Source organism: Vidua chalybeata, chromosome 1 (genome assembly GCF_026979565.1).
Source record: "Vidua chalybeata isolate OUT-0048 chromosome 1, bVidCha1 merged haplotype, whole genome shotgun sequence".
NCBI lineage: Eukaryota > Metazoa > Chordata > Aves > Passeriformes > Viduidae > Vidua > Vidua chalybeata.
The window spans coordinates 21,058,325-21,085,523 of NC_071530.1; the positions used below are offsets into that span (position 1 = coordinate 21,058,325).

General features: G+C 35.4%; 1 protein-coding gene across 2 annotated transcripts in view; it reads left to right on the forward strand.

Annotated features, from left to right (window-relative positions):
• The window catches only part of MINDY3 (MINDY lysine 48 deubiquitinase 3), a 49,484-nt gene extending 23,277 nt beyond the window's left edge, over positions 1–26,207 (forward strand). The window contains exons 11-15 of one of the 2 annotated variants that reach the window (XM_053937746.1): positions 15,096–15,168; positions 15,958–16,030; positions 20,949–21,036; positions 24,210–24,281; positions 25,139–26,207. In XM_053937746.1, the coding sequence (XP_053793721.1) occupies positions 15,096–15,168; positions 15,958–16,030; positions 20,949–21,036; positions 24,210–24,281; positions 25,139–25,288 (456 nt within the window). In that variant the 3' untranslated portion in view covers positions 25,289–26,207. The remainder of the gene's footprint in view (positions 1–15,095; positions 15,169–15,957; positions 16,031–20,948; positions 21,037–24,209; positions 24,282–25,138) is intronic. The other variant, XM_053937755.1, reaches the window with a different exon arrangement.
• The last annotated feature ends 992 nt before the right edge of the window (positions 26,208–27,199 follow it).

Genomic DNA, 27,199 nt, shown 5'->3' on the forward strand with positions numbered 1-27,199 from the left:
TAATGTTCAGTGTCTACAGAGGCCATTTCCCTACAGAAATCCACTCCTAATGCTCTTTCTTTTAGGATGCTGCAGGCTGTTTCCTGGGTTTAGAGTAACTGGGTATCAATATTTGGTGTCTCCAATTGTTTCTTTATTCACTGAGCTCCGCTTAGGCTGTGTAGAAGTTCAGCTTGTGATTATTAAAAAGTAGAATAAAGAATTGACATAGTCATGACAAAGACTTTCCTAGATTTTTTTTTGTTGTTATTATTATGCAAAGCAGGAGCTGAAAGTGTGTAAAAGCTCTTAGTTTTTGAATTTGAGTGTCTAACCTCACCCTTTCTAAAGTAGCAGTTGTTGAGCATTTCAGGTGGAGCAGACATGTCAGCTGCAGTGCAAATACGAATGGTGTTGACAATCAGTTATTGCATCAATTGAAGCTACATGTCAAAAACTACAGGAAGAAACTTGAATTCGTTGCCAGTGGTTAATCAGCAAGTTGTTAAAGCATGTGTAGTTGTGTAAATGATGTTTGATACTGAGGATGTAGCTTCTAGTTTGGTGGTGAGTTTAATTACATGAGAAGGAAATGTTCAGAATGGAAAGAGAAAAATGAACTGTGGAGCCAAAACCAGTGAAGATTAAATTAAAAAAAAACCCCAAGCTTTAATTCTTTCAACCTGCATATATTGTACAGGAGCATAAAGCCTTATTTTTAAATAGAATAATGTTAGGCAATTATTAATTATTCTATTAAGCAGAACAGTAGTCAGTTTTGTCATTAACTGAGTAATTTGGTATAGAAATCTGGAAACAGCAATCTTCCTAGGCTACTGTTGCTATAGACAACTAGCATGGGAAAATTAGGGAAGAGAACAGAATCTTCATTTCCTTGAGCATGGAGGTTTAACAAGCAAAATGTTTTACTCATATTCTGCATACTGCTCTACTTAAAGAAAGAAACCTGGCTGCTGTTCTTTAGTATTTAGATGTTTGACTCAGATTTTTTACATTAGATGAATGATAAACATTTTTCTCCTATCAGTGGAATGAACGATAAACCACCGCACTCTTCTATCTCAGACGATTTTGATTTAAATATTGTAGACTTCTATTGTTGTCTGCCAGAATACATTTGCACTACTCTGAATGTCGACCATTCTTTTAGCTGTGACTTTGAGAAATGTTTCATTTTGTAAAATAAATTATTCTGTTCGTAGCTGCCATTCTAAAACTCTGTATATTTTCAATGGATTTTAATGTGCAAAATGCAGCACAGTGTCTTTGGCTGAAGGTCACACTTATAGCTTAAAGTGAAAATTTATTAACTAAAGTGTGTAATTGGGCTTAAGCTCTCTTGTAACTGCTGCTGCATGAAATAGCTGTAGACAGAGACAGTTGAGTCAATTCCTAGTTTTAAGACAAGTCTACAGTGGGTCAGCAGTTTCTCCTGTTACTAGAAGAGCAAGTTTTCGTCTATCTGCATGGTCTTCATTTCCACATCTTGACTGTCACAGCATTTCTGTACATACCCAGTGAGTTATTAGCCTTATTTTAGTACAGAGATTTGGAGATTCAGAGAAATAACAAATTGTTTCTTTATTGTTTTGATTTAAGCACATTTTATTAAAGACCATATCAGTAGTTTTGTTGTCTGTGACTTAACCAACCTGTCATCAGCAAAATAATTATTTGTACTTAGATCTTTTGGAAAGAAAATAGAATTTGGAAGTATTTGAAATGAAACCTCATTGTCTTGAGCAAAAATACTACAGCTTGTTCTGCAGATGGGTAAATGTTGAAGTCAGAAAGCACACGTGAACATCTATATTACCTAAATAGTTCTTCAAAACTCTGATAGTTATGTGTGTCATAATAGAGTTGGAAAAACTTTGTGAATCATTGTGGGGGAGAGGATGTCGCTAGCAAAGAACCATAAATAGTACCATCGTTTTTCTTCACAACTGTTGTGTGTATAAAGTCAGAAAGTTGCTTAATGCTCAGCAGTCCAAATTTAACGTTTTTTGAAAAAATAACGTGGCTATTACTCTTAGTGGTCATGGTGCATTTGTGACAAGGTAGATTTTGCCGGAAAAAGTGAGTATGCAGATTATTTATAGGCTACTAAATTTAAGCAGCCATCATTTCTGCCTCTCCCTGCCCACTCTTCCTTTCAGTGAATAGAAAAACTTTCAAATGGCTTCAGTCCAACAAAACTGAACAAGGAATCTTTCATCTGACACAATGAGTTTCCCTGCATGTTCTGTCAGTTGGTGTGAAGGCAAATATGTGGTATTGTAAATATTCTCTAAAAATCAGCTTTATTACTACAGTTTTTTTCTATTTCTTTTTCCTCTTTCATTGTAGGGATAAGAGAGAGTAGGAACTGGGGCAGCTCTAAATAAGGCTGTGATGTTCTGGATGAAATGTTGTACAAGCATTTCATAATTATTTTTATAATACTCATAGGAAGTTATGACAAGCTGAGACAATTCAGAACTTCAAGGAATGCCAGAATGTGGTCAGACACTGTATAAAAGAGTACCAACAAGTTGAAATGTTATGCAAAATATAGCAAGAAAATGTTCCAATGCAAACAATAGGAAGAACAACAGGAGGTTAATAGGTGCTTTCTAAATTCTGTCGTGACATGCAAATCCACATTTTGTTGAAGTTTGAATTCAGACTCATTGAAAGTGAAAAGACAGCATGGAATAAATATATGTCTGCTGACTTCAGCTGTCTAGGTCTTTAAAAAATTTCTTGTGTTTCTATGTCTGTGCACAGAGGCCCCAGCAGAATTGGCTATCCATTTTCAGTTACAGCATTATGGCATTTCTAGACTTGAAGAGTCACATAAGTGGAGAAAACACCTGTCTGAGAAATCTGAATAAGTTACAAATTACTGCTTTTGAAGGAAAATGTCCTGTCCTGGACTCCTGGAACCACATTGGTTTTGGATTACATTTTTTTATTTCTCTGACTTTGATCACTGTAACCTGTTCTACACATTCTCAGGGCCTTTCTTCTGCATCCTTGATAGCATTGTCTCTCAGAAGAAAGAACATTGACTTCTCTTCCTAAACAATCTCTTTCATCAGAGTTCAGCTGAGGGACACCTCACCAAACACTGACACTGCTATAGGAGAGCCTAAATGTGGGTCAGTGGTGTTTACCCGAGCAGGGCCAAGGGGAGTGTTAGTTGGTGCAGCATTTAAGCTCAGAACACCAACAGAGATGGTTAGTGGTGTGCAAGGAAACTAAATGCATGTGTGAAAATTCAGTCATTATTAGTATGTGTTAACAGCCTTGGTTTCTACAAAAATAACCTATATGTATCCTTTAACTCAAGAACTCTTCTACTTAAGGAAGGGAGTGAAAAATATCTATGCACTTCCTTTTGCTTTTTGCTTCCATAACCAGTAAATGCAGGTAACCAAATTTTGAAAAAGTATGTTTTCATCAGAGAAGAAATTAAAATCACATTTTGAAGATTCCACTTCAGGAAATGGTTACAGAACATGTGGATATAGGGTCTCTAGTTTTCAGGAGTAAGAAGAATTGGTTCTGTTGGAGCAGTCTTGACACCTAAATGGAAAAGATACAGATGTGTGAGGCAACAGCAGAAATAATTTCTAGACTAAAGTAGGGTTCGCATTTTCTGTGTGCTGCTTCAGAACAGGGAGGTAGATGCTGTTCTGTTTTTGACAGTAGTGCTCACCTGACTAAATCAGCATTGATTCTTCAAATATTCCTATTGTTAATTTAAGAGCTGCTTTCTGCAGGAAGAGACCCATTTTTAAAATTAATGTTGATGGAAGCTGTTTCCTGTGGGAACTGTGGGCTCCCAAAAAGAATTGAAGTTACTCTACTGGTTGGTTTTGTAGTGTATATTTGTAGTGTAAATGCTATTGCTAAATGAATTTAAGTTGTTCTGAATAACACAACATTCCATAGGTTCATAAGCAATTCCAAATGAGTTTTCTAGTAGAAAGGCCAGCTTTGAGGTCTCATTGTTAGCAAGGGATATATCAAAATAAAATAGTTCTGAAAGGTTCTACCCTTCTCTAGCTTTGCGATATCACAGAGCATAAGTGTGAAACCTTCTCCTGCTATTTGTGAGTCTACTCCGATTTTACTTGCAGGTTAATTAGTTCCTACTACAAATGTGTAGTCCTTTCTGTGAACAAGTGCTTCTGAACAGTTTGTTTATTGTTTGTTTGGAAGATTTTCTGTGGGAGAACTTGTACTTGTTACATTCATGTCAGTCATTTTCACACCAGCGTTTATCAAGTAACTTTTAGATTTTGTCTAAATTTTTCATTCTAGTAAAAGAGGCTCTATATGTGATGCAACAGGGTGTGGTGGCATATTTGTTTCTAATGAAACCAGTTCATGGCATCAATTGGCATCAATTTGGCATCAATCAGAGTCTCAGTGGCTTTATCTTCCCTAAAGATAAAAAATCTGAAGCATTGTCATTTATGAAGCCCCTGTGGTTTTTGGGGTTTTTTTGGTGGGTTTTCTTGGTTGTTGTTGGTTTTTTTTGGTGGAGGGGGGGTGTTTGGTTTTGGTTTTTTATTTAATTAGACATGTGGTTTTGGTTTTAAGTGGAGGTGGCTTTTATGAGAAACTGTAGCCATCATACAGTTTTTAGCTTGCTCAAAAGAAATAGTTGTTTCATTTTATTTTCCTGTTTCCCACATTGTTTGAATGAGCAGCCAATTCTGATAGCTGCTAGGAAATAGCAGATCTCTCTGTCTGCTCATAATTTTCATGGTCTCTACTTCAGCTTTACTAAAAAAAAACTTGAAATACTGGAAAAGGTAAAGCCCCTCTGAGTTACTATACTTACTGAGAATTTATCCTGAAATGTTACACATTTTGATACTATTCTGTGCTCAGGTAGATTGAGAGAATGCCTTTGAACTGACTCTGGGAATGCTGTTTCTAGGCCTAGATAAAATCTTGCAAAATGGGGAATGGGGAGTAGTTCTAGCAGTTCCAATAAAAGCTTTCTATCCAGCAACACTTAGATATAAAAACTGAAAATGAAACACTACCACTTGTTGCATGAATTACACTTTAAAATGAAGGAAGGGAGGATGAGATAATAAAGGATAGAAAACCAGTGCAATAAGAGAACCTTTTCTAGATCCACAAATCAAAAAGGAAGGAATTTCCTACAAATTGTTAAGCTCTCAATTTAGTCTATTGTAGCAGCACTTCTGAATCAGAAAACTTACAAAGAAAATATGCCTAAGTAATAACCATGAATATCACATTAAACATCTTTAGGAAGATGTCTCCTTAATAATTTCAAGTCTGTTTTAAATACAGTTAGGAAGAAAAGTGATTCTAGAGGTAATCCATGAATTTACTTTTCCAATTTCCTAGTTTCCTTCAAAGTGTGTGCTCTGTTTACTCGCTGCTTGCTGTGTTTGCATTTCAGTTGGTTAAGAAAAAACTTTTGTCTGATTTTTAAAAATTAGCACTAAGTTGTTAGTAAATATGTGGGAACATATTTGAGACCAATGGACAGTCATTTCCTTGAGACAATATTTGGACAATAAGTTGATGGATGCATTGTCTCTGAACATGAGCTAGCTATGTGTTTAGTGGAAAACCTGTAAAGCACCTGTTGTGAAAAATGCAGAGCAGTATAGAAATGGTGGGTCATTTCTTGCCCCTTTGTAGGATGTGCTGTCATGAGAAGTACATTTTCCTTTTCCTCCTATTAGCATGTATGACTTTCATATGTAAACTGAGACTGGGGGCTGGAAGGTAACAAATTGGGTCCTACCTCATAGGAAAACTTCTAGAAGGAATTGCAATCTCCTGTCTCTGGAAGGAAGAGGCTATGAGCAACATCTAGTTTGCATGTACATTGGCCTACCAGTGGAAAGACTGGTTTTTAAAGAAACACATTTTAGTTGTTTCATTCCTTTCTGTAGCATATGCAGAGTGGTTTGCAAGTAGTAAATACATCCAAGAAATTTCTAAATGCAGTTTTATAATTTATAAGTCACTATCAAATTCTAAAAGTAGAGATAGAAACAAAGGCTGAGAACTTTTATTATTCTGTATCCCTTTTAAATATGAAAGCAGTGTTGGTTCCAGTTATATTTGATACAACAGCAAAGACATTGGGCCTGAGTCATCACATAATGGGCAAATAATTCTGGATATGAAATGTGGATTAATAGACATACTGGTTCATTGCTAAAATATAATTGAGTTTTTAATAGTATTGAAGTATTCAAAAGTCAAATTGATTTTTAACAAATTGTTGCTTAAAAAATGGTATTTGTAATTCCAAATCAAGTGAAAAGGGTAATACACACACAGTTAGGAAGATGACATTAGCTCTCTTAATAGTTAATCTGGCATCAAGTGAAAAATGAAGAGTGTTAATTAAGAGCAGTAGAACATACTTTCCAGAAATCCTGTAAATGCAGTGCTATGCTCCAGTGTCCACACCAGGCTTTGGCACAATGGTGTATTTGTGGCAGAGGTAAGGCAGAAGTAAAAGGTGCTGTTTGTCATAAGATACAACCTCAGCACATGGAGAGGGTAAAAAAGTTGAGTTTATTTTCCTTCTTATTTCCCCCCCCAACAACTGCATATATGTCTGATTGTCAAAGGTTATAAACCAGAGCAGGTCAGTAAATAAACCAATTTAAGACAGCAAATAGTATATTCATAATCAGGGGTTATCTTCACGGAATATTCCAGAAATTGAATTTTGAAAGAGAAATTTTGAGTCATTTCCACACAAAATTTTTCATAAGAGCCCCAGAAGCTAAACCACTGTCTTCCAAAATATGGAATTTAACATGTTTATAGTAATACAGTGAAGAGAAGGCAAAAAAAATGAACAACTTCTCCACATACGCCATGTACCTTTGAGGTAAGAGGTAGAAGTCGTACAACCTTGATAGTGCCAGGCTCACACCTTCCATTCTTTCCTTTACAAAGCACCTTCCCTTTTACTTTATCTTTTAATTGTAGCCTACTAACTGCATCTTTTTAATACCAGATAATGGTACTGGGAATACTAAGAATTGGGAATGTAATATTCACCATGTGACAGACTGGTAGTTCCAGTTTACGAACTCTTTATCTGCCTGTCTTGTGTTCTGTTTGGGAAAATGAATCTCTATGAATGGCTGTTAATCCTTGTTCCTTTGTTATAAATACATGTTCTGGATGGAATCTGAGCTATCATTCTTCCCCTTACAATTTTTCTTCCTGAGAAAATGTCCTGAAGTCATTAATATATTACAGAACTTAGGAAACAGAGTTTTAAATATAGTTACTCAATGCCTATTAAAGATATTTTTAAGGGAAGTGTACTTGTGCAAAACAACAGGGAAATTATTTTGTGGCCATTTGTCTCTTTGCATGTTTTTTCTCCAAAATGTCTGAAGACCAGATGTTCTTTCTGAGCAGGGCACCATGTATCCTTGGAAGTGGAGGCTTACATATTTTTTTATTCTCTGTTCAGCCTGCTTTATTCCCATATTCCCAAACTCTACAGGGATAGATGCGGGAACTAGAAACAGTAGATGAGACTGCCAACACATGCTTCAGTAATAAGAATAGGCTTTAAAATAGTAACTGTTGTAGTCTGTTCTGAAACTTTGTGCCAAGTTCTGTTTTTTGCAAAACTCACACACAGTGTAATAAACCTGTGACATGACAGGCTGAACTTATGTAGAGAATCTCTATCAGGAGACTTTCAGTCATTTTATAAATGACAGGAACCTGGTTGAAATCTGGGTTGTAGCTGTTGTTTGATCCACAAAACCTTAATATATGTGACAGCTGTGGAATCCCCAGGAACTTAGGGTGAATCCATATACAGCATCAGGTTTAATCCAAGTACAGTCACAAAGATCTTTAGCAACCAATTTCTAACCATTTTTTTTTAAATTGTTGAAAAATAAGTTTTCCATCCCTTTATTTACTCATTTCATAGTGATAACAGCTTTGTTTCATACAAAATAAAAATAACATCTCTGAACTCTTTTGATAAGGCAGCTCTACTTTTAGGTTAGGATGTGTAAATGAATGAATTGAAAGTCTAAATGTGAAAGGATGCAAATACAGAGAAAAGGCAGAGACAGGGATTGTCTGTGGAGGAGGGATCTTGGAACTTCTAGCAAAGGTGAAGCACATTTAGTGATGCTTTAGCTATTGCCTTCATTTTCTATCTTTCTCCTCTTACATAAGAAGTTATATGTGATTAGCTATGTGTATAACATATTCTTTTGTTTCTAAAACTCAACCTCATAGCCACCTCATGTAGCAACCTCATTTAGATATTTAAGTACATTTTTTCCAGTGTTGGTTTGTTTTACATAAGAAGCTTATGAAATCTGTTTTCTTTTTGTGTTATGGGGAGTCCAATGCCATTTTCTTCTACCAGTTGATAGTTTAGGATATCTTATATGTGTACTTTAAAAATAACTGTTATAGAGGGGTGCCAAAGTTGTCAGAGGCTGTGGTATGAAAATATTGAAGCAGTTCAGATGTATTTAGAGAAGAAATTCAGTCACTGCCTATGTGTAGTTAAGAAAGTCATGCAGGAGTGAAGTGAGATGGGCTTTACTTTATAATACAGCTTTAATGAAAAAAACCACATGTTTTGTATTAATAAAAGAATAAAACATATTGTTTTTATAGAAGCTAATTGCTCTATTCTACTACTGTTAGAATTAGCTACCTGCAATAATATACTTCAAAGATGAACATAAATGACTGCTTTTATAATATATGAAACTGTCATGTGTGTGAATATTTAGTATTTTCTCTGTACATGTAGCAACGTGCATATAAAGATTTCCTGAAATACTACTTACCAATACTAAATAACAGTGGATCACATGCCATTATTAATATACTTTTTTTCTTCATTACTTCACAGTAATGTACAGAGCTTGTACATTACATGAAAAGCCATAAAATATTACTGTTAGGTTAATGAATCAGGCTAAGAATTGTCCTTTAGAAACTCTCAGCATATTTGAGTTAAAAAATAATTGATCTGGTCTATTTTCAAAAAACATTTCATCATTCTGGATTGAAGCATGTCAGAGGATTTTTGTCATCCCAAGAGAGAATTATATGGTTTAGGAGGAAACTGAATACTGTAGGCTGGTTTCCAACATTTAGTGCAGCTTTCAGTATTGTTAGAACTGTAGTTAGGAAGATTTAAATTTCTGCAGTGCATCTTCACTAGTTTTAAACTTTGCTATCAAATGTTCCTGACATACATGTTTATTTCTCATCTCCTTATTGTAATTCCCAAATAGAATTGGTAATATGTTAATACTCACCACTACTTTGTATAGCAATCAGCTCTTGTCTATAGGCTGAAAAAGTGTTAGATGTAGAAATAGTGTTTAATACTAGATATTAATTTTTTTACATAGAAAATGGGTAGCATAACAGAAGAGGCTAAAGTTCATCCTGAATTAATTATATTGTGGAGGTTTTGGAAGTCATAAAACATGGAATTTGTCCACTTTCAGTTTGATTCCTCTTAAGAACAAAGTTTCGTGTTTGTATAGCATTGTGTTCTGTCTTCCAAAAAAAAAAAAAAAGCTATATGAGTATAATTTGAAAAGCTGCCCTTTCAGATTAAGCTTGTGACTGGAGAGTAGTATGTAATTTAGTTATTAGATAAGAATTCCAGTAAGCTCTAATTTGCTGACTCTTGGTCTATAATTCCAGTAATGTATTTTTACTTTCAAAAAAAAAAACAACCTTGTTTTGTGTTGATGAGGAAAACAAGCTAATAACTGAATAATAAAAATACTATATACCTATTCTTTATTGGTTTAATCTCTTGTAATCTGTCCATGAAAACAAGGAACATGTTGAAGAAGCTCTTATTTTTTAATGAATGAGCAAGTGAATTTTTGCCTTCTTGTGATGTTTTAAACTAAACCACCAACATCTGTGGCAATGTAACTGTAAATAGGTATTCACTGTACTTCTGAGTTTCTCTTATTTTTAAAAACTGCAACGCTGTGGCTTTTTTTTGTTGACTGTATTATTAAACCATCCTTTTCCAACGGAATGGAGGATATATTGTGGTTTTTATAACTTACTTGAGTGTATGTTAAAAGCCCTGCTTTCCAGATGAGCAGACTGACAGGGTCCTCAGATTTTTGTGACTAATTCTTCTTTGGTTTGTGTTCGCTTTTCTTCCACAGCCTCACCCCACCCTTGGATTAAGTAGGCTCTCTTTTCTGCCTGGTACTATGGGTGAAGGTGAAAAAGAGTTTGAAGTAGTCCATATGTAGCTTTTCTCTCTTCCCTATTGAGAACTCTCTTCTGTCCTCAGCAAGGTACTGCAGGTACTGTAGATGAAATGCAGTCATTTCACTTTTGCAAGGCAGTGTACAGCTAGAGCAAATTTGCTTCCTTTTAACCACCTTGTTGCAGCAAATTGCTTGTCATGAATGTTCCTCCTCCAGCACCCCCACTATCCCTTGATGAACACTTTCAGATAAACTGTTGTCTTTTCCTGGTCTAAACTTCAAGGCCTGTATTTTGTTTTCTGACCCTTGATAATAAGAATTCCGCTACTTTGGGAGTGGCGTTCTTCCTTTGTGTCTTTTTCTTCTCTTCTTATTCAAGGAAAGTACTTTCTTTTGGCATTTTCTGAATCCCAGATAGACTCATAGCCCCTCTTCAAGGCTTAGGAGGATACAGTATATGATCTTTGACACCTGCCATTCTGAAGTGGAAATAGTTGTGGCTGCAGAGCTCTTGTATAGCAACTCTAGGACCTTTCCTTCAGTTCCTCCATATACATCTGTCAAGTGAGGAAAAAACTTATACTCCTTCAAGTATTGTTTGGATATGTTCCAGTAGTTTGACATTTTTTAATGCCTTCTCTCGTGGAAGATAGTATGCTGCATAGCAATGGCACATTCTATTGGCCAGCGTAAGAAATGCATGGTAAGCAGTCTGTACAGGGCACTGCCATGGCTGCAACAACCAAGGGCACTGCCCCCTACAAACTACTAGTGTGGATGATGTCCCTGAACACAAATGGAAGTCTTCAACTAGCCTTCATTGGCCATCTCTGTTCAGAGCCAGACTCATAGTCTTTCAAAATAAATTTATATCAAATAACATCAAATGGTTTAGGACTGACACTCACAGGTAAGTGCTCTAGAATTTGACTTGCTTTGTTACCATGGCATAATTCTCTAACTGTCCCTTTCCAGACCGACCCTTCACAATAGTCTGCCTAGATTGACAGTAGATGCTATGTTGGTATTTTTAGAACCAGTAACTTCATACCTCAGTGGTCTCAATACTTCCTCAGTGATGCCTAAGAGGAGAAAAGATCTATGACCTTTCTGTAACTGTTCAGTTCTTTGTATAATGGTAATAATGGCCTCCCATTTTAGATCTTAAGGACTCTTTTTTTCCTTGGTTTGATAAATAGCTCCTAGGAAAACCTACCAAAAAAAAGCTGTTATTTAATTTCAAGCAATGCCTAAATTCTGTTGAGCCTTCTTCATCTTAATGAGAGTCAGCAACTGGATTTTTATATCATTCTAAGTCTTTGAACCTATTTTTGCTACTATAGTGATGATACATTTCCTTCTTTTCAACTCATACCAGTCTGTGTTAAATTTTAATTTTTGGTTCACTTCCTACAAGTCCAAGTCCTACTGGCAGGGTTTTTCAGAGGTGAGAAAAAGGTTATGGAAAAAGAAGACAGGTTCTCTATGTGTCTGTATGGCTCACAGGATCATTATCACTACCTAAGAACAAAAGAACCAACATTGACGTTCCACTGATGTACAAAGCATTAGAGGAGAATCAGATTCCTACTGATTCACTGACACTTTGGTTTAGTCCCTACAAGTAAAACTATCTGATACCTTTAGGACACAAACTCATTTGTATGCGTGGTGATATATATGGCACTTCTGCTCCTTGTCCCCAAATAAATCTGCATTCAATTAATTCTATTCTCTCTTAGTCAAGTGAGTTGTTATATCTCAGGCTATAAAGAGCATTTTGAGTTCTGGCTTTGGTAGCAGGGTCCCTTCACCTTTTGAAGAAGAATGTGCTCTGTGTCCTCTGGGGTACGTAGAATGGATGTGGAGATTCATTGCAAATGAATGATTACAACCACAGGAGGATCTGAAGTTGGACATTCTAATTTCAGAGCGCTATCCAATTTGAAATGCATTCCAGTCGTGTGTGAAAGACCTGTGTGTCCAAATTACAATGATACAGTTGCATAGTACATCAGTAGGATTGTGTGAAGTGTCTTTTCTCTTTCAAAATACAGTCTCCAAAGGAACCTTGCTGGCACATAAAATCAAATTTCTTTTTGAACCAATTCCTCACTGAGATGCTCTGCCTGGCATCCAGTTTCAACAATCAGTTGTGAGACTCCTGTAAAATTTAAATTGGGCAATGGATTCAGAAGTCAGCTAGAGAGATGGGAATCACTTTCAGAGATCACATCAACCTTGTTTTCTTAGGAAGCAATTTTGGAAAAGTTGATGCCTTGAAAGCCACTGATTATAGCATTGAAAAATACACACTTTCCTCATAATAGAAGACTGGATTGAATAAACTTCAGTTCTCCAGATGCAATTAAGTTACAGCAAGTTAAAAATTTGATAAAGAAACAGTGTTTTTGTACTGTTTTTAGGTAAATTTTAAAGAAGAAAGTTAGTATTACAATGTATAATTCTTCCACATATCACTCAGTAGTGATAGTGTAGAACCATAAAGCAGTTCATATGGAAGCAGATTTCATTTTTCAGGGCAATGGGTCTTTCAGGGTGTGATTTTTGTAAAAAATTTATAGCCAGCATTTCAGTGTGGCTTAGCTATTATGTTCTGCTTTGAATTTGTAGAATGAAAAGTTTGGGAATGTTTTCATTAAAACTTATGAAGAATATTTTTTGCCTCTGAGGCTAAGCATGGGATCTTAAAATAACTGGTATGACTGATGAGAATAACTTTTCAAAGTAATATAAAATGACTTGTTTGTGTATCACAAGAGCCAATGAGTGAAACATGATTTTTGGGACATGTTGTACTTAGTATTGGAAATAATTATTGTAATTAACTGTTTATGAGATTCCCTTATATGGAACTTTCACTGCATGGGTTATATCAAAATACAATTCATAAGGCTGGGGTGGGCAATATATTTTGGCACATATGGTGAAATATCAGCTTGGGCAGCTGAAATATGTTTTTGTTAGATGTTTATCACATTTTTAGCTTTATTGCATGAAAGACCTATGGTATTTTTCCCCCAGTACAAATATATGGAGTAATTGAAGTTTTTAAAGTTATCTTCATAGTGCAAATGAATGACATGATGAGTTAAGAGGTTATGTGAGATTTGTATGTAAAGGATTTTGCATTTTAAACATTTTATACTACAACAATCTCAGTGAAAAGTTAGAATTATTTTACAGGTAAGAGAGGTTGGGATTTTGGTCATCTTACTCTAAGGGAGACTTTTCTAGCTTTGCATCTGAAGTTACTTGCTTAGAGCATCAGAACATCACATTTAGTGAATAAAAAAAGTTAATGTGTAACAATATGGAGGCTTTACGATATTTGAAAGTTCCTTTAAAAGAGAGGGAATTTTCAGTATGACTAATGCATTTAGTGATTTCATCTCTAAGTTCTTCCCATTTATACATACATGAACTGAAAAACTAAGGACCTGGAAAATGAAAATGCTAGCAGAAATGCACACTATTTTCAAATGGACTATGAAAAAAATTGTTGGCAGTTGCAGAAGACTTTCTTTCGAGAATCTGTTTTGCATCATACGAAACTGTGGAAAGTACTACATTAACAAGATAATTTGTGGGTATGGAGGACAACACAAATGGTAGTCTTTATTCTTGGAATACATTAAGATTGTATGGAGGGAACTGCATACTCATAAACCAAAGTAGAACTATGTAGTTTACATTTGAAATTATATGCCTATGCCATTGGAAGTTACTTTGGGTTATATCCTTCCATACCATTGGAAAGTCTAAGTGTTCTCCCTTGTTACATAGGCTTTGTGATCTGCTGACTTCTGTAATAAGAAACTACCACTAAAATATCCCTTCTTCAGAGTTAAATCCTGAATACTGAAATCACTAATCATCTTGTCATTAATAAGCTTTATTAATGATGCTATGGCATCACTAGTTTTAAACTGAGAAATATTTACATTAGTTTATTGTAATACACTGTGATAATGAAATCTGTTCCTGATTAGTATGTTTTGTATTCCAGATTATTTAAGAGCTTGTCACATACTGCAAAATTTCATAGTGTATGTATGTGCCCTACATAATAACATTAGTGTTACTCATTGTAACAGGGTATGTGCTCAACAACTGCACAACTTCATACTTTATTTGGCATCCTGAAACGAGCTTTGCTGAGCTAATACAGTCTTTTTATCTGAAAGTACTTTAAATTATTTCAGAACATATCTAAACATGAAGATACACTGTTAAAATGTTGGTTTTCTTTAAATGTTCTAGTTACCATTCATTCATAAAATCAGTGGAAAATTTTTCTTTTAACAGTGGGTTTGTTTCTATTAAGTCATATTTATGGATTCTTAAAACTACATTATTGTGATACTGAATTAATATAAAAATCTAGCATTTACATTTCCAGGACATGAAGCAAGCAATTTTCAAGTTGTTCTCATCAGGAGAGATGAGCAGGACAAAGGGACTCCTTCCAAATTAGTTTCTTCTGTACACTTTCCCACTTGGAGCTCGAGTACAAATGATTGGAATTGTAGTTTCCAGTTAGCTTTTGTGCCACAACATCTGCATGATAAGACTTGCATAAAATTTGTGGGATTCAGAAGTTTGTGGAATAATCTTTAGCATATTTCTTGATTGTTTTATGTCACTATCAGCAAAATTGCCAAATTACTTTAACTTTTCTTCTGTTGTATTGAAATTTTCATTAATTTAGGTTCCAACTGGATGAAGTATGGCTAAATATTTTATTAGTAATCTGTATCTGAAGTAAGAATGTTTTGTAAATTTTCTTTGTGTTTGTTTTTTTTTTTCCCACCTCCATAGGACATGGCCCTTGTTGCTCCTGAAGCACCTTCAGAACAAGCAAGAAGAGTTTTCCAGACATATGACCCTGAGGGTAAGGGCTGTACTTTGTGCTGAAATAAGATTTTTTTAATAGAAATGTACTCATGAAGAGAGGATTGAAATGCGTAGTCCTTAAGAAATGTTCAGTACAGGAGTCAATCTACAAGTGACATTGACCATTCCATTGGTATACTGGAATGTCTCCCTGCCCATGCAGGCAGGTTGGAACTAGGTGATCTTTAAGGTCCATTCTAACCCAAACCATTCCATAATTCTATGAAGAAATTACCTGAGAATTCTGCAGTAAGGGAATTTGTACAATAGGAAGTAGAGTTTTTAAAAGAGACATTTTTTAACCTTGTTATGTTCTTTGTTAATTAACATAAAGCTTAAATAAAATTTATTTCTCCTATATTAAATTTTCATAAAACAACTGATCTGGTATGATTCATCCTTCATGAAATTTTGTTCTTGAATGTATGCAGCATACATGGAAAATTTTCTTATGTTTTGGAAAACAGAGGATGTCTAGCATTCAGGTATTATTTTAACTAATCAAAAGGGGGAAACAGTACAGATGTTATCTCAAGGTACGTTGTGGAGAACTCTGTAGCAAGTATTAAGCTTCTAAGTGTATGACTGATAAATCCACTTTCTCTATTGCACTTTTTTTTATTTAAAGTGTCAAAGAAGCGTTTGAGAACTCCTTTCCTTCTAGAACCCAAACATTTGCTTGCAGATTTTACAGATAAAGATATGTTGTATTTGTATTTTGAAGTGAAATTTGTTCTGGAAAGCATTTTGTTTCTTTTCCTCACAAGAAACTTTGCTGCTTCTTCAGATAATGGGTTTATACCTGACACACTTCTAGAAGATGTCATGAAGGCTCTGGACCTTGTTTCAGATCCTGAATAGTACGTATAATAAAATTTAAATACTACAGAAGTATTAGTTAATGACATTAAATATCATTTATGGCTTTTTTACCACATATCTATTATATTTTTGGGTTGGTTTTGGGGTTTTTTCCTAGTTTGGATTTTTTTCCTACTTTACATTCTGGGCACAGACTGTTATTTTCAAATGTTAAGCTTTAAATTTAAGGGGAGGAATTAAGATTAAGATGTCTCTAACTTTGGTAGTAATAACTAGAAGGAAAAAAAAACCTTCAAACCTACTGCATTACTATATATTGAGGAGATAATCAGGATTATATGTCTATATATTAATGCGGGTGAAATGGTGCGTCAGAAGAGCTAAACCGTCAAGGTATTCAGAGACAAGTCTGGATTACCACTGGATCTTTCTGCAAAGTTGGAAGCTGAAACTGCTTCAGTTACAGTTTTGTTTTCACCAGCAATCAGGACCTAGTAGTGTTTATAATTGCCATTTATTTTCAGAAATAACACATTGATTCCCAGGGTTGGAGTTAAATATTTTAGCTCTAATATGGACAGATAAGACTAATGTTAAATGACAGCAGTTAACCCTCAATGTCAAAACTTACCATGTTTTGTGACCAAATGCTTAACCCAGAAAGGTGAGCTGAGCACTTGTACTTTTTTACTGCACCAAAAGTTGCTTCTCTCTTGTAAATGTTTGGTCTACTTTAGTTGGGTTAAAACTGAAATGACTGTGGAGACTGTGAGTTTACTTACCAGAGCCATCTGAAATGTGATTGAGCCTATTTTCTGTCCTTTCAAATGTTTATAGTGTGGTTTATAATGAAGTTTATTTAGTTGATCTCTGGAGGATAGGAGTAAAAATTGAAATAAAGAGATACCCAAACCAAAAGAAAGTACAAGACAAAAGGCTCACATTCATATTATAACAATAAATGGTGAAATTTGCAAAAGACTTTTTTTTTTAAAGGAGGGGAAAGGAAAAAAAGCCATTGTTTAATAGGTCTGAGAAGATAACTTTTGCCTTTTTGTTCTACTGTCTCAATAAATCTGCAGAAATCCTCTTTCTTCATGCAGTGTCTTTTCCATTTGGCTGTTTGTCTTTCAGGGCATTTGTGGCACAGCCCTGTCCTATTTTATTGTGCATAGCACATAAAATAAAAAGTTATATATGAGGAGCAAGTCATAAAAGACATGCTGTATTGAAAAGCCATGATCAAACTATGGAATGTGCAGTCTTAAATAATCTCCTCTTAAATAAATATATTGCCTGTTACTATTATCTTGAGAACCTACTCAGTTTGGGTTCTAGATGCTGTGTCTTTTTTGTGTGGAATGCAAGTATAAATAATGTATTTCAAACTCCATACAGGCTTTTTTGGTTGTTTTTTGTTTGCTTGTTTTTAAGTAAAATTAAAGGCCTTGCCTCCAAATGTAGTATTTAAATTTATTATCTAATCCAAGGCTTTAAGTTTCTCAGAATCTCAGAATGTATAAATATCAGATCTGATTAGAATTTTAGAACTGTATAGGAGAAAAGTCTGTGGAGCAGGCATGAATTAGCAAGGTGGCTTAGCCAGTACTGAATGCCACTGTATGTGTTTTTAGTAAAATTTTATAGTCTTCTAGTAAATGTATCTGAGGACCCACCTGTCTCATTTGTTTTGCCTGTTTCTACAAATCATTTGATGCCCTTTAGGGCACTGATCTGAACACATCTGCCAATGTAGGTTTAGCTTGCTTAAAACATTTTATGCTCTCTGCCTATTTGACCAGTAGTGGAGGCTTTTGTCCCCACACACTTCTCAGCAATAACAGTACAAAGGCCATCACCCCAACACTTGTAACCTCTTGAGTTCAGATGCCAAGCTTTGCACTGAGGAGACTGAAGCACAATCACACATGTGTTCAGTAGCTCTGCTGTGGTACCAGTAACATTGAAAGGTGTTAATGACTTGCTGAAAGAAAAAAGCTGAGTTGAAACATAGCACAATCCAAGTTTATTAAATCTACCCTCCTGCTTAACTGATTGAATTTTGTACGCTGGCCATATTTAAAAACGTATGTGGTGCTGTATTTTTAAACAGTTCTTGTATTTCTTTATTAGTATATACCTTGCTTTAACTTTATTAAATATTTTTAAGTTCATTTAAAAAATTATCTGTAATGATTCTGTTTGCAAACACAATGTTTGTGCAACTCTGTTCCAGTACTTCAAGAATTTGGGCAGATTTCAAACGGCCCCTGAAATAGCCAAAATTTTGTACTTTGAGAGCAGTGAGAATGAGGAATAGAAGGATTGAAGTCCAGTATCTTGCAAATTCTCAGTCGTGGTTTCACTTGAGTAGTGATTTTTTAAAAAAATAATAAATTAGCATAGTTTATAGGATACCACATTCAGTTTTATGAATTTTAAAATTCTTCTCCCAAGGACCTTAACAGAGCCACTCTCTTTAGATTTACATAATATGTCCTCTGTGTGTTGAGGGAGAAACAAAAATAATTCAAATAACTTACTGCTAGTTCTATGTTAGGACCAAGAAAGGAAGTTACTTAAAGATGAAGAAACATAAGTGGTAGCCAAAAGGACAAAATGCTTCTGTACAACAATCAAAAAGACCTTGGAAACTACACCTTCTGCTCACAGCCCCCAACAAAAGAGACCTGGGGGGTGGTTAAAGGCCTAAGTAGTAAAAGAGGCATCTATGAGAAACTAAGAGTGTGTCTTCTGAAAGGAAAACGTAGTGTGTACACTAAAAAAAATGGGAAGAATCTGGATTTATGGAAGGTTAAATGTAAATACAATATAAAGCAGAGTCAAAACCTGTAGACTAATAAATAAAGTTACAAAACAAAAACTAATAGTATTCTTCTGAGCCCATCAGTGCCAAGGGGCTTGCAAGAGGTTTGTAGTTCTGACAGATGATTCCCTATGATTTAAAAGTATTTAAAGTCAATTAGAAAAGTTCAATGAGTTCTTCATATTCACCAGGGAAGATGGCAGGGAGTAGTTCTCATCACTGGAGAAGATTACAGAGTGGTTCCGCACTTAAGCCTTTTGATGGGTGGTCAGAGTAACTAACATTCTGAAGTGTCAAAATAAGTAAAAAAAATGCAAATTCCTGAAGAAACATCAGAATGACATTGCTGAACTCTTTTAGGTTACCTACGATTGTGAGCTGTGCTGGTACCAAAGAGTATAGGAATGAGAAAGGTGGCAAATGAACAGTAGGACTTAGAAAAGGATTCGAAGGCCAGTCTAGGGAAAATTCACAGGTAAATGGTTCGTGTGAAAACATGGAATAGGAAGGAACATCTTTTGTAGATAAAGAATTGATCAAGGAATAAAAATGTCACTTTTTCTTAATAGAGGGAGATAATTAGAGGAATTTTATGGGAATTTGTATTAAGTCTGTGAATTTTGTTATTTTACCAGCAAGGATTTGACAGTAGGGATTTGTATGATTGTTACTGATACAAATATGTTTGAGATGTTAAAAAAAAGAATGTGTAAGAGCAGCAGAAGTTACTTGAAGATATGGAAACAGAGAAGTGTCAAAGTAAATGTAGATTGGTTGCTCAGGGGATAAAGCAATGCTGATTTCACATACACATTGTGGGTCTGTGAACTAGATATTACTGGTCAGGAAATAGATCTCTAGATTTAAACTCATAATGATAGACACATGGAGTGGGATTCATAGGAGTTACATCATTGTATAAATGCCTGATGTTTCACTCCATCTTGGAAAAAGGATATTACAAAAAGCTGGCAACAAGGCTAATTAAAGATGCAGAATGCCATTAGCGCAAGGAAAAGCTAGGTTAGAACTGGGAAAGATAGACAACCATTGACACAGTAAATAGGGAAAGACTGTTAATTGCTTCACACAATACAAAAATGAGGTGTCATCAAACTGAATCAGGTGACAGGTTCAAAACATAGAAGACTATGATTCCCAGAATCCATAGTTTAATTTGTATTTTTTGAGTGGAATTTATTAAGAGCCAGAAATATAGATAGATTCAAAGCCAATTAGGCACATGCATGGAAAGAAAAATATATATCTTTGTGTTTTAGATACTGCCTGTCACTGAAGATGTCTTTGAGCAGCAGACTGCTGGAAATGGGGAGGGTAAACTAAGGATGTGTGTTTGCCCTATCATAAGCATCCACTTCTGACCAGTGTCAGGAACAGGATACTGGGCAAGGCGCTCAGTTGGTTTGACCCAATGAGGACGCTCTTGTGTACGGTACAGCTTGTAACTCAAGGAGAGGGCTAGGTAGATGCAAATAGATGCAATCTGCTGCCTGTAGAAATATATTGCTTAAATAGATATATAGTCTTACAATTGACCTTCGTTTGCAGTGACCTGAAATTAGACTATAGTCATGCAGTAAGGCTTCCAGATTAGTATTGTTATTATTTCCATTGTTTGTTGGTTCTGGCTTCTTTGATACCGAGTACTTGATGTAAATAAGAAATGTATCTGTTAATTTTATTTCAGCGTACTTAGAAAATCTTGGGAGGTATTCAAATCTCTGTTTAAAAACAGGTTGTTTGGCAGTGACAGAGCTATATTTGAAAGATGACTGGTTTTTGTATCTTTAAAGAATGCTTACAAGACAGCAAAATGCCTTTGGGCTGTAAACCTGGTTTTAGATTATATGGGTTTCAAATTATTTTACCAAATATGGTGGTCCTTCAGAATTATCACTTCTTTAATTTAAAATAATAAATTACTTTTACTTAAAAATAACCATGTTTTGGCAACTTGCATGCCATTCTGGTGCAGTTGTCACTTACGATTAAAAATAGAATAGTATTGCTATACTTGGCAGTCAGTACTGTGGTAGCACAGCATAACTTAGTCATGCAAGAATAAAAGTGTCTTACTCATACTTTTATATTCAATGTTTTTATCTTAGTGTAAACCTCATGAAGACCAAATTAGACCCAGAAGGACTGGGCATCATACTACTGGGTCCCTTTCTGCAAGAATTTTTCCCTGAGCAGGTAATCAATATAGCTTAATTGCTGCAGAGCATTGTTTATTCTGGTTGGCTTTGAGATTCATTAAAAACTTCCATGAATATCACAAGAGTAAATTTTAATAAGTATTGTGTTCATTCAACTCAGCTGATCAGCAGATAACTTCTGTATTCCACCACAAATGGTAGATTTCTGTTTTCTGTAACATGTCTGTGATTTTGTCAGCTTTACACTGGAAGGAAACTCCATTGTTCTAAATTTAACTTCAGGAAATATATAATCATTTTGAGTATGACATTGAATTGTTTCCTTACTCAGAAAGTTCATCTGAGTTTGGTTTTTCTGAGAATAAATGACCATACTGGTTTTATCAATATTAAAAAGGTTGCTTGCAAACGGGAAAAGGTTGCAAACACATTTAAAACTCTTTTTATGTACATTTCTTGATAATGTAAAATTTTTGACAGTTTAACAAAAAAATCATTATAGGCTTAGATTTAACATATGTGGAAGTTAGGGTATTGGAAAATTATTTTCAAACTCTGTCTGTTCCATATATTCTTTAAGACTATACCACTACTGAGAGGCAGGTGTTACCCTAGCACTGGTGTCCTCTTTCCCCTTTGCCTTGGGTCACATTTTCCTGCTCTCACACTGCCTCCCTGCCACCAGGAGCCTCTTTAAACAGATTTGTGGTAAACCAGAACAGGAAGCTGGTCTGGATAAGAGCTCTGTTTGCAGGTGTGTGCTTGTTCCATGGCCATGCACATGCTTGTATTGGCAAAAAAAGAGCAGGTTTACCTGGGGTAGAAGAATAGGCTGGTGGAAGAAGGAGAAGGGCTGAGAGGAGTACTTCTTTAAAGACTTCTTAGCTTAATGTGTCACTGAAACTATGAGGCTTAATTTTTACAGTCAAGGAAACGTGAAACTGATGGGTTTGAATGCCTTCAGCAAGATTCTTTTTGTTAGGATTGTGCAGCACTGGGTATTACATTCTGTACTATGAAGCATTCTGGTCAGTCAGAAGACACTAGAATTGCTCTGCCAAAGATGGTAGGGACTGAATATATCATATCATTCAGATGCTTTTATCATCTGGAGGAAAGAGAAGGAGGAGTTAGTCTTCATTTTCTCTGACCTTTTAGAATTACACCTGCATTGTATTTTTGCCAACTCTTTCTTCTTCCTTTCATTTGTTTATATGGAAGTGGAAATATATGTACAATTGAATATAATTTCTTTCTTACAATTATATTACATCTGCAAATCTGGAAGACTCCACTGCTTCATTTTAGGCCCCAGGCTTAAAATGAAGTTCAGGATGCCAAAGAACATCCTCCATAATTGGCTGCGCCTAAACTGTCCAGTACCATGGGCCATAGGGAGGTGGAGGAGAAAAGAGCCATTGTATGAGACTGCTGCCTCTCGTGCCTGTCATAAGGGTATCATTGACTGAAGAAGGGGAGCTGGAGAACAAAGCACAGTGCAGTCATGGGCAGAACGCTGCTTTGGTCACCTTGCTGGAGGAACTCTGCCACCTGTTAAAATTGGAGTCCCTGAGTCAATGCCTGTCTGTCAAGTGCTAATTCCCTGCTACGTGTGATTCCCCACCACTCAGTTCTTCCTGTCCTGTTAAACCATCACTGGCTCCAGTAAAAAACGTAGGAACTGTTACTGCCTTATGGGTGCTATTTGAGCAATCAGCATGTTTTGGACTGGAACCTGCCAGTATCCATTTTTTCAGTCTGTCTGTACTCTGTGGATCAGATAGCAGTAGCCCTTAACCATACTGACACCTTGCTAAGAATTCTTTCTGAGTGAAATTCTGCAGAAATGAAGATGAAAATATATTTGAAAGTCTTCTTTTCAAATACTGTGAGGAAAATGCAGAAAGCAGCGATGGTTGGAATTGCTGATGTTAATATTTGAACATCTAGCTAGGGCTTGGGAGATCCAGATTAGATTCCTTTGCTGAGAATATTCAAACCCCTGTTCTTACTCTCCTAAGTACTCAACTCCACCTCAAAAGAAGGAAGATATCTCAACTTTCCTTCTGAAAGCTGTTGGCTTAGAAAAAAGTATTTTTAATGCTATTCAGCCTGATTCCTTACCACTTAGGGCAGTCACCTGGAGAGGGGCATTCCTGAATTCCATACTAGCCTTTTTTTTTTTTTTTTTTTTTTTTTTTTTTTTAACAATAACTGTGCAAAATTCTTAAATTCCATGGCACAGGAACTGGGAAACAGCATTTTTTCCCTTCTGGGTGAGCATAACTTCCTCAGGGAAATTAATATGTCTTCTTTCCCTCCCCAGGAAGGCTTAATTTTATTTATCTCTGTGAAGCAACTTCTGTAAGCAGAGTTACCAGAGTTACCTCTTATCTTCCTTTTCACCACCCTCCCTCCAGTGAATAGCCTGGATGGCTGTGAGAGACCCATAGAGAGATAGAGTTTGTGAATCATTCAAAAGTAGAAAAATGAATGAGGATTTTGTAATCTGATGGATGTACTGTAACCTGAGCAGATTTATTCTTGTTCCAGCCTTTACTTCCATGTGCTCAAAAAAGGGATAGCTTTTGTTTGGAGCCTGGTCCGGTAGGCATGAAAGAGCTGATACTACACCTGATTTGTATTTCCTGGTTCAGTGAATCCAAAGCTTTCAGTCCTCTTAGGACTACAGCATTTAAACACCTGGAATGGTAAAGATCACCAAGAGCCAGTAGCTTTGCTGTTGGACCTTGGCAGAACCGGTGTCTTCAAAATTAGTTTATTTAGACAGGCATGGGAGCTTTTTAGCTCTCAGATGGAGAGCCAGAGATTGGATCTGGTCCTTAGTAAAAAACTTTGTGTCATCCAAACTGTCAAAAATAAACATGCATATGACTACTGCATAAGGTTTCTGACATTAAATATTAGGATGGCTTCTCCATAGTCAGTGCTGAAGTTGTACTTCAGATTGTCCAGGTGAACACAGAAAATCATGACTTGCTCTTGGTGGCATTACTCATTAATTTATTGACATGTAGTTTTTTATTTCTGATAAGAAAGGTTAAATGAAGATTTTGTCACCTGAAAGAAATGGCACTTTTTAACAGTTTTCTCAAGTCTTACTGGTTGAATGCATCTGTCTGGTTGTAAAGACAAGAGAAGCAAGGCACAGTGGATGCCTCATGAAATTAACTGTATTCTTTCTATTAGGACTCAAGGGTTTCAGAGTCATTCACTGTTTACCATTACAATGGACTGAAGCAATCTAATTATAACGAAAAGGTAAGATTTACAATTAAGGCCTAATAACAGTCACTAAGCAAAACTGAATATAGTTAAAGGCAAAATACTCTAAACTTGAAACAGACTTTTTACAAAGCTATTATTTTGATAATTTTCTTCCAAAATTATATATTTGGAATTAGAAACTTATTTGCTCTTAATCGTATTTGAACTACTATACTGGATTGCTTGGCCAGACGACATCTCTGAAACTCTGCATTTTGAAAAGAACACTTTCTCACACCTACCTGTCACAAGGGGGATCTGAACTCTAAGGGACAGTGGAGATGTAATACACAGAAAGTGCAACTTCTAGAAATAACTCTACAGCTAAATTAGGTTATTTAGATTTTTTTGTGAATTTTTTTAGTACTTCATGCTTGCATCAAAATATCAGTATTTTTTGAGCCATTTACTGAGGAAACAAAGATGACCTGTTTCATTTTCAGCATTCTTGAAAAAAGGGGTATAACAGACACAATATGACTGCTTCTAAGTTCCTGAAGGAGAATTTAGAGTAAAAGATTGTGAGGCATTAAGAGACATAAGGAGCAAGAATGGCTTAAGTAAGACTTCTTTCAGAAAATATATCTATTCAATCTTTGGAATAGCTTGTAATTAAGTCCTTAAAATGAAGCCTGTGAAATCTCCAGCAGTTCCATACGCCATAATATAAGCAGAAGCATTCAAAGATGAGGGTTTTTCAATTTCATACTTCCATTTCATTAAAAAAGGGAGTATGTAAAACTTCACAGATTTGATGTGTATCATAACAAATCCTCTCCTGACCTGGTGAAAATAATGATCTCATCTTTCAGTTCTTGAACAGGCTGACAGAGTTGGGTTTACTTTGACAGGTCATGTATGTGGAAGGCACAGCAGTTGTCATGGGCTTTGAAGAGCCAATGCTGCAGACCGACGACACCCCGGTGAAACGCTGCTTGCAGACCAAATGGCCGTACATAGAACTGCTCTGGAGCACAGACCGATCTCCTTCCCTAAACTGACGCGCTGGCCATGAACAACATCCAGCCGTCGGATCTTCCGGCGGGGATACGGAATTGGAGATGGCTTGGGGAGTGGTACACTTTGACTGTGTGGAGTTATACACTGGTATCATTGAGGAATTGTAAATAATGATTACAAACACTTTTTCAGTGTTAATTGGAATATTTAATTTTTTAATCAGATTGATTTCTATTATAATAGTTTGTCTTTTTTGGCCACTGTAGTACTGTTAATGTGAGTTACCCTAAAAAAAAAAAAGCCTACTTAAAAGATCTTACCATTATTTTGCCATCTCATGAAGATTTGAAAAATTCTGATATTGCAGAATCTGCATATTAGATGTCAGATCTTTAAAACATGAAACATATTCAGCTTTCTCAGAATCATATAGGCATGTTTTATTATTTAAATTATATTAGCTTACATTACAGTACCATAATGTGTGGACTAGACTGGCCTTTGCACTGGATATGTTTTAATGAGTTTAAATTTTCTGCAGTTTTTCCTAAAATCTAATTTTACCTAAAGAGCTTGCACAATGTGACATTAATAAGATACATTTTTAGGAATAAGTATAATTCTTAAATACTCTTTCTTGGCAGTTGTATATTACTGTGGCTTAGTTATTGGGCATGTTAAAAGTGAACAGAAAATCTGAGGAAAAATAGATATATTAATATTTATTTGAATTTGTATAAAAGAAATGTAAAAACAGCAGAATTTCTTGTTCTATAATCTTTAAACTATTCAAAACTTACAATATTGCCAAATACCTCTTCTTAATTTGTCCAAACAGCAGTGTAAGCCAGCATTACTGTATGTGTTAAGTGCATGAGAACATCTGTTATTACATTATTATATTCCTTTATTTATTATCAACTTCTTAGCCCTAAAATAAAATCTTTTCCTTGAATCATATATTATTTAAAGTTTGGTTTACTTGGACTTGGTTGCTGCTTCTCTGAGATGATGAAAAGGAACCACAGGTTTAGAAATGTCAACTTTCAAGTTGAATGCATCCTGGGGGAGAAAAAGCCCACGCCAAAAGCTAATTTCCTAACTTCTGGAATTACCATGATCATTTCTTATTGCAGACTGACAGCCGAGTATCTTAGTATTAAGAGAGTATTTTTGTTAGATTTCTTTTTCTGAAAAAAAAAATCCTTTGCAGATAACAATGATTTGAAAAGATTCTTTAATTTGTCTTAGGACTCACTTTGCTTTGAACACAAGTATTCTGTCTTGCAGTGTGGGCTTGACATTAAAAACTTGTGCAACAGTGGTATTACTGGTGAAAAATGTAGGTAAATTAAGAGAATCTGCTTGTCAAATATAGAACTTTACTTTTCAAAAATACTCAAGCTTGATAGGTATTTGTTTTAGCTTGTTTTACACATTTAAGATAAATGTCTTTAAACTGCCACTGACACCTTGAAAGGGGAAAATTTATTTTTCTTGCTCTTTCTCTTGAATTCCAGTATCTGGCTTGCACTAGAGTATCACACCAGATTTTGCACTGAATCATAGCTTGAATTTGTTAGAATATGCATCTTAATGTTTTTCTGTGAAGGTTTTTAACTTGGACAGTGTTCACAAAGGTAAGGTTCAAAGAGGAATGCTGAACATCTTTTGCCAGCATGTCATCCTGGATTCAAATCCCACAAATTCACTCTCTTTGTAATGCATGGTCACATCCTCATTTTATCCTCTTGCAACACAATAATCAATACAAAATACTGTCTATGTAGTTGCTCCAACTACAGTTCAGGAGAAGGATTCTGGCATACAGAAACAGAACTAGGAAACAATTGAAAGTTTTCCTGTGGGAATTGGACATTTCAGCTTCTGTACTGCCGTATTTTGAAAAGATTTAACAGTAAAATTATCACTAATTTTGATAAGATGTATGC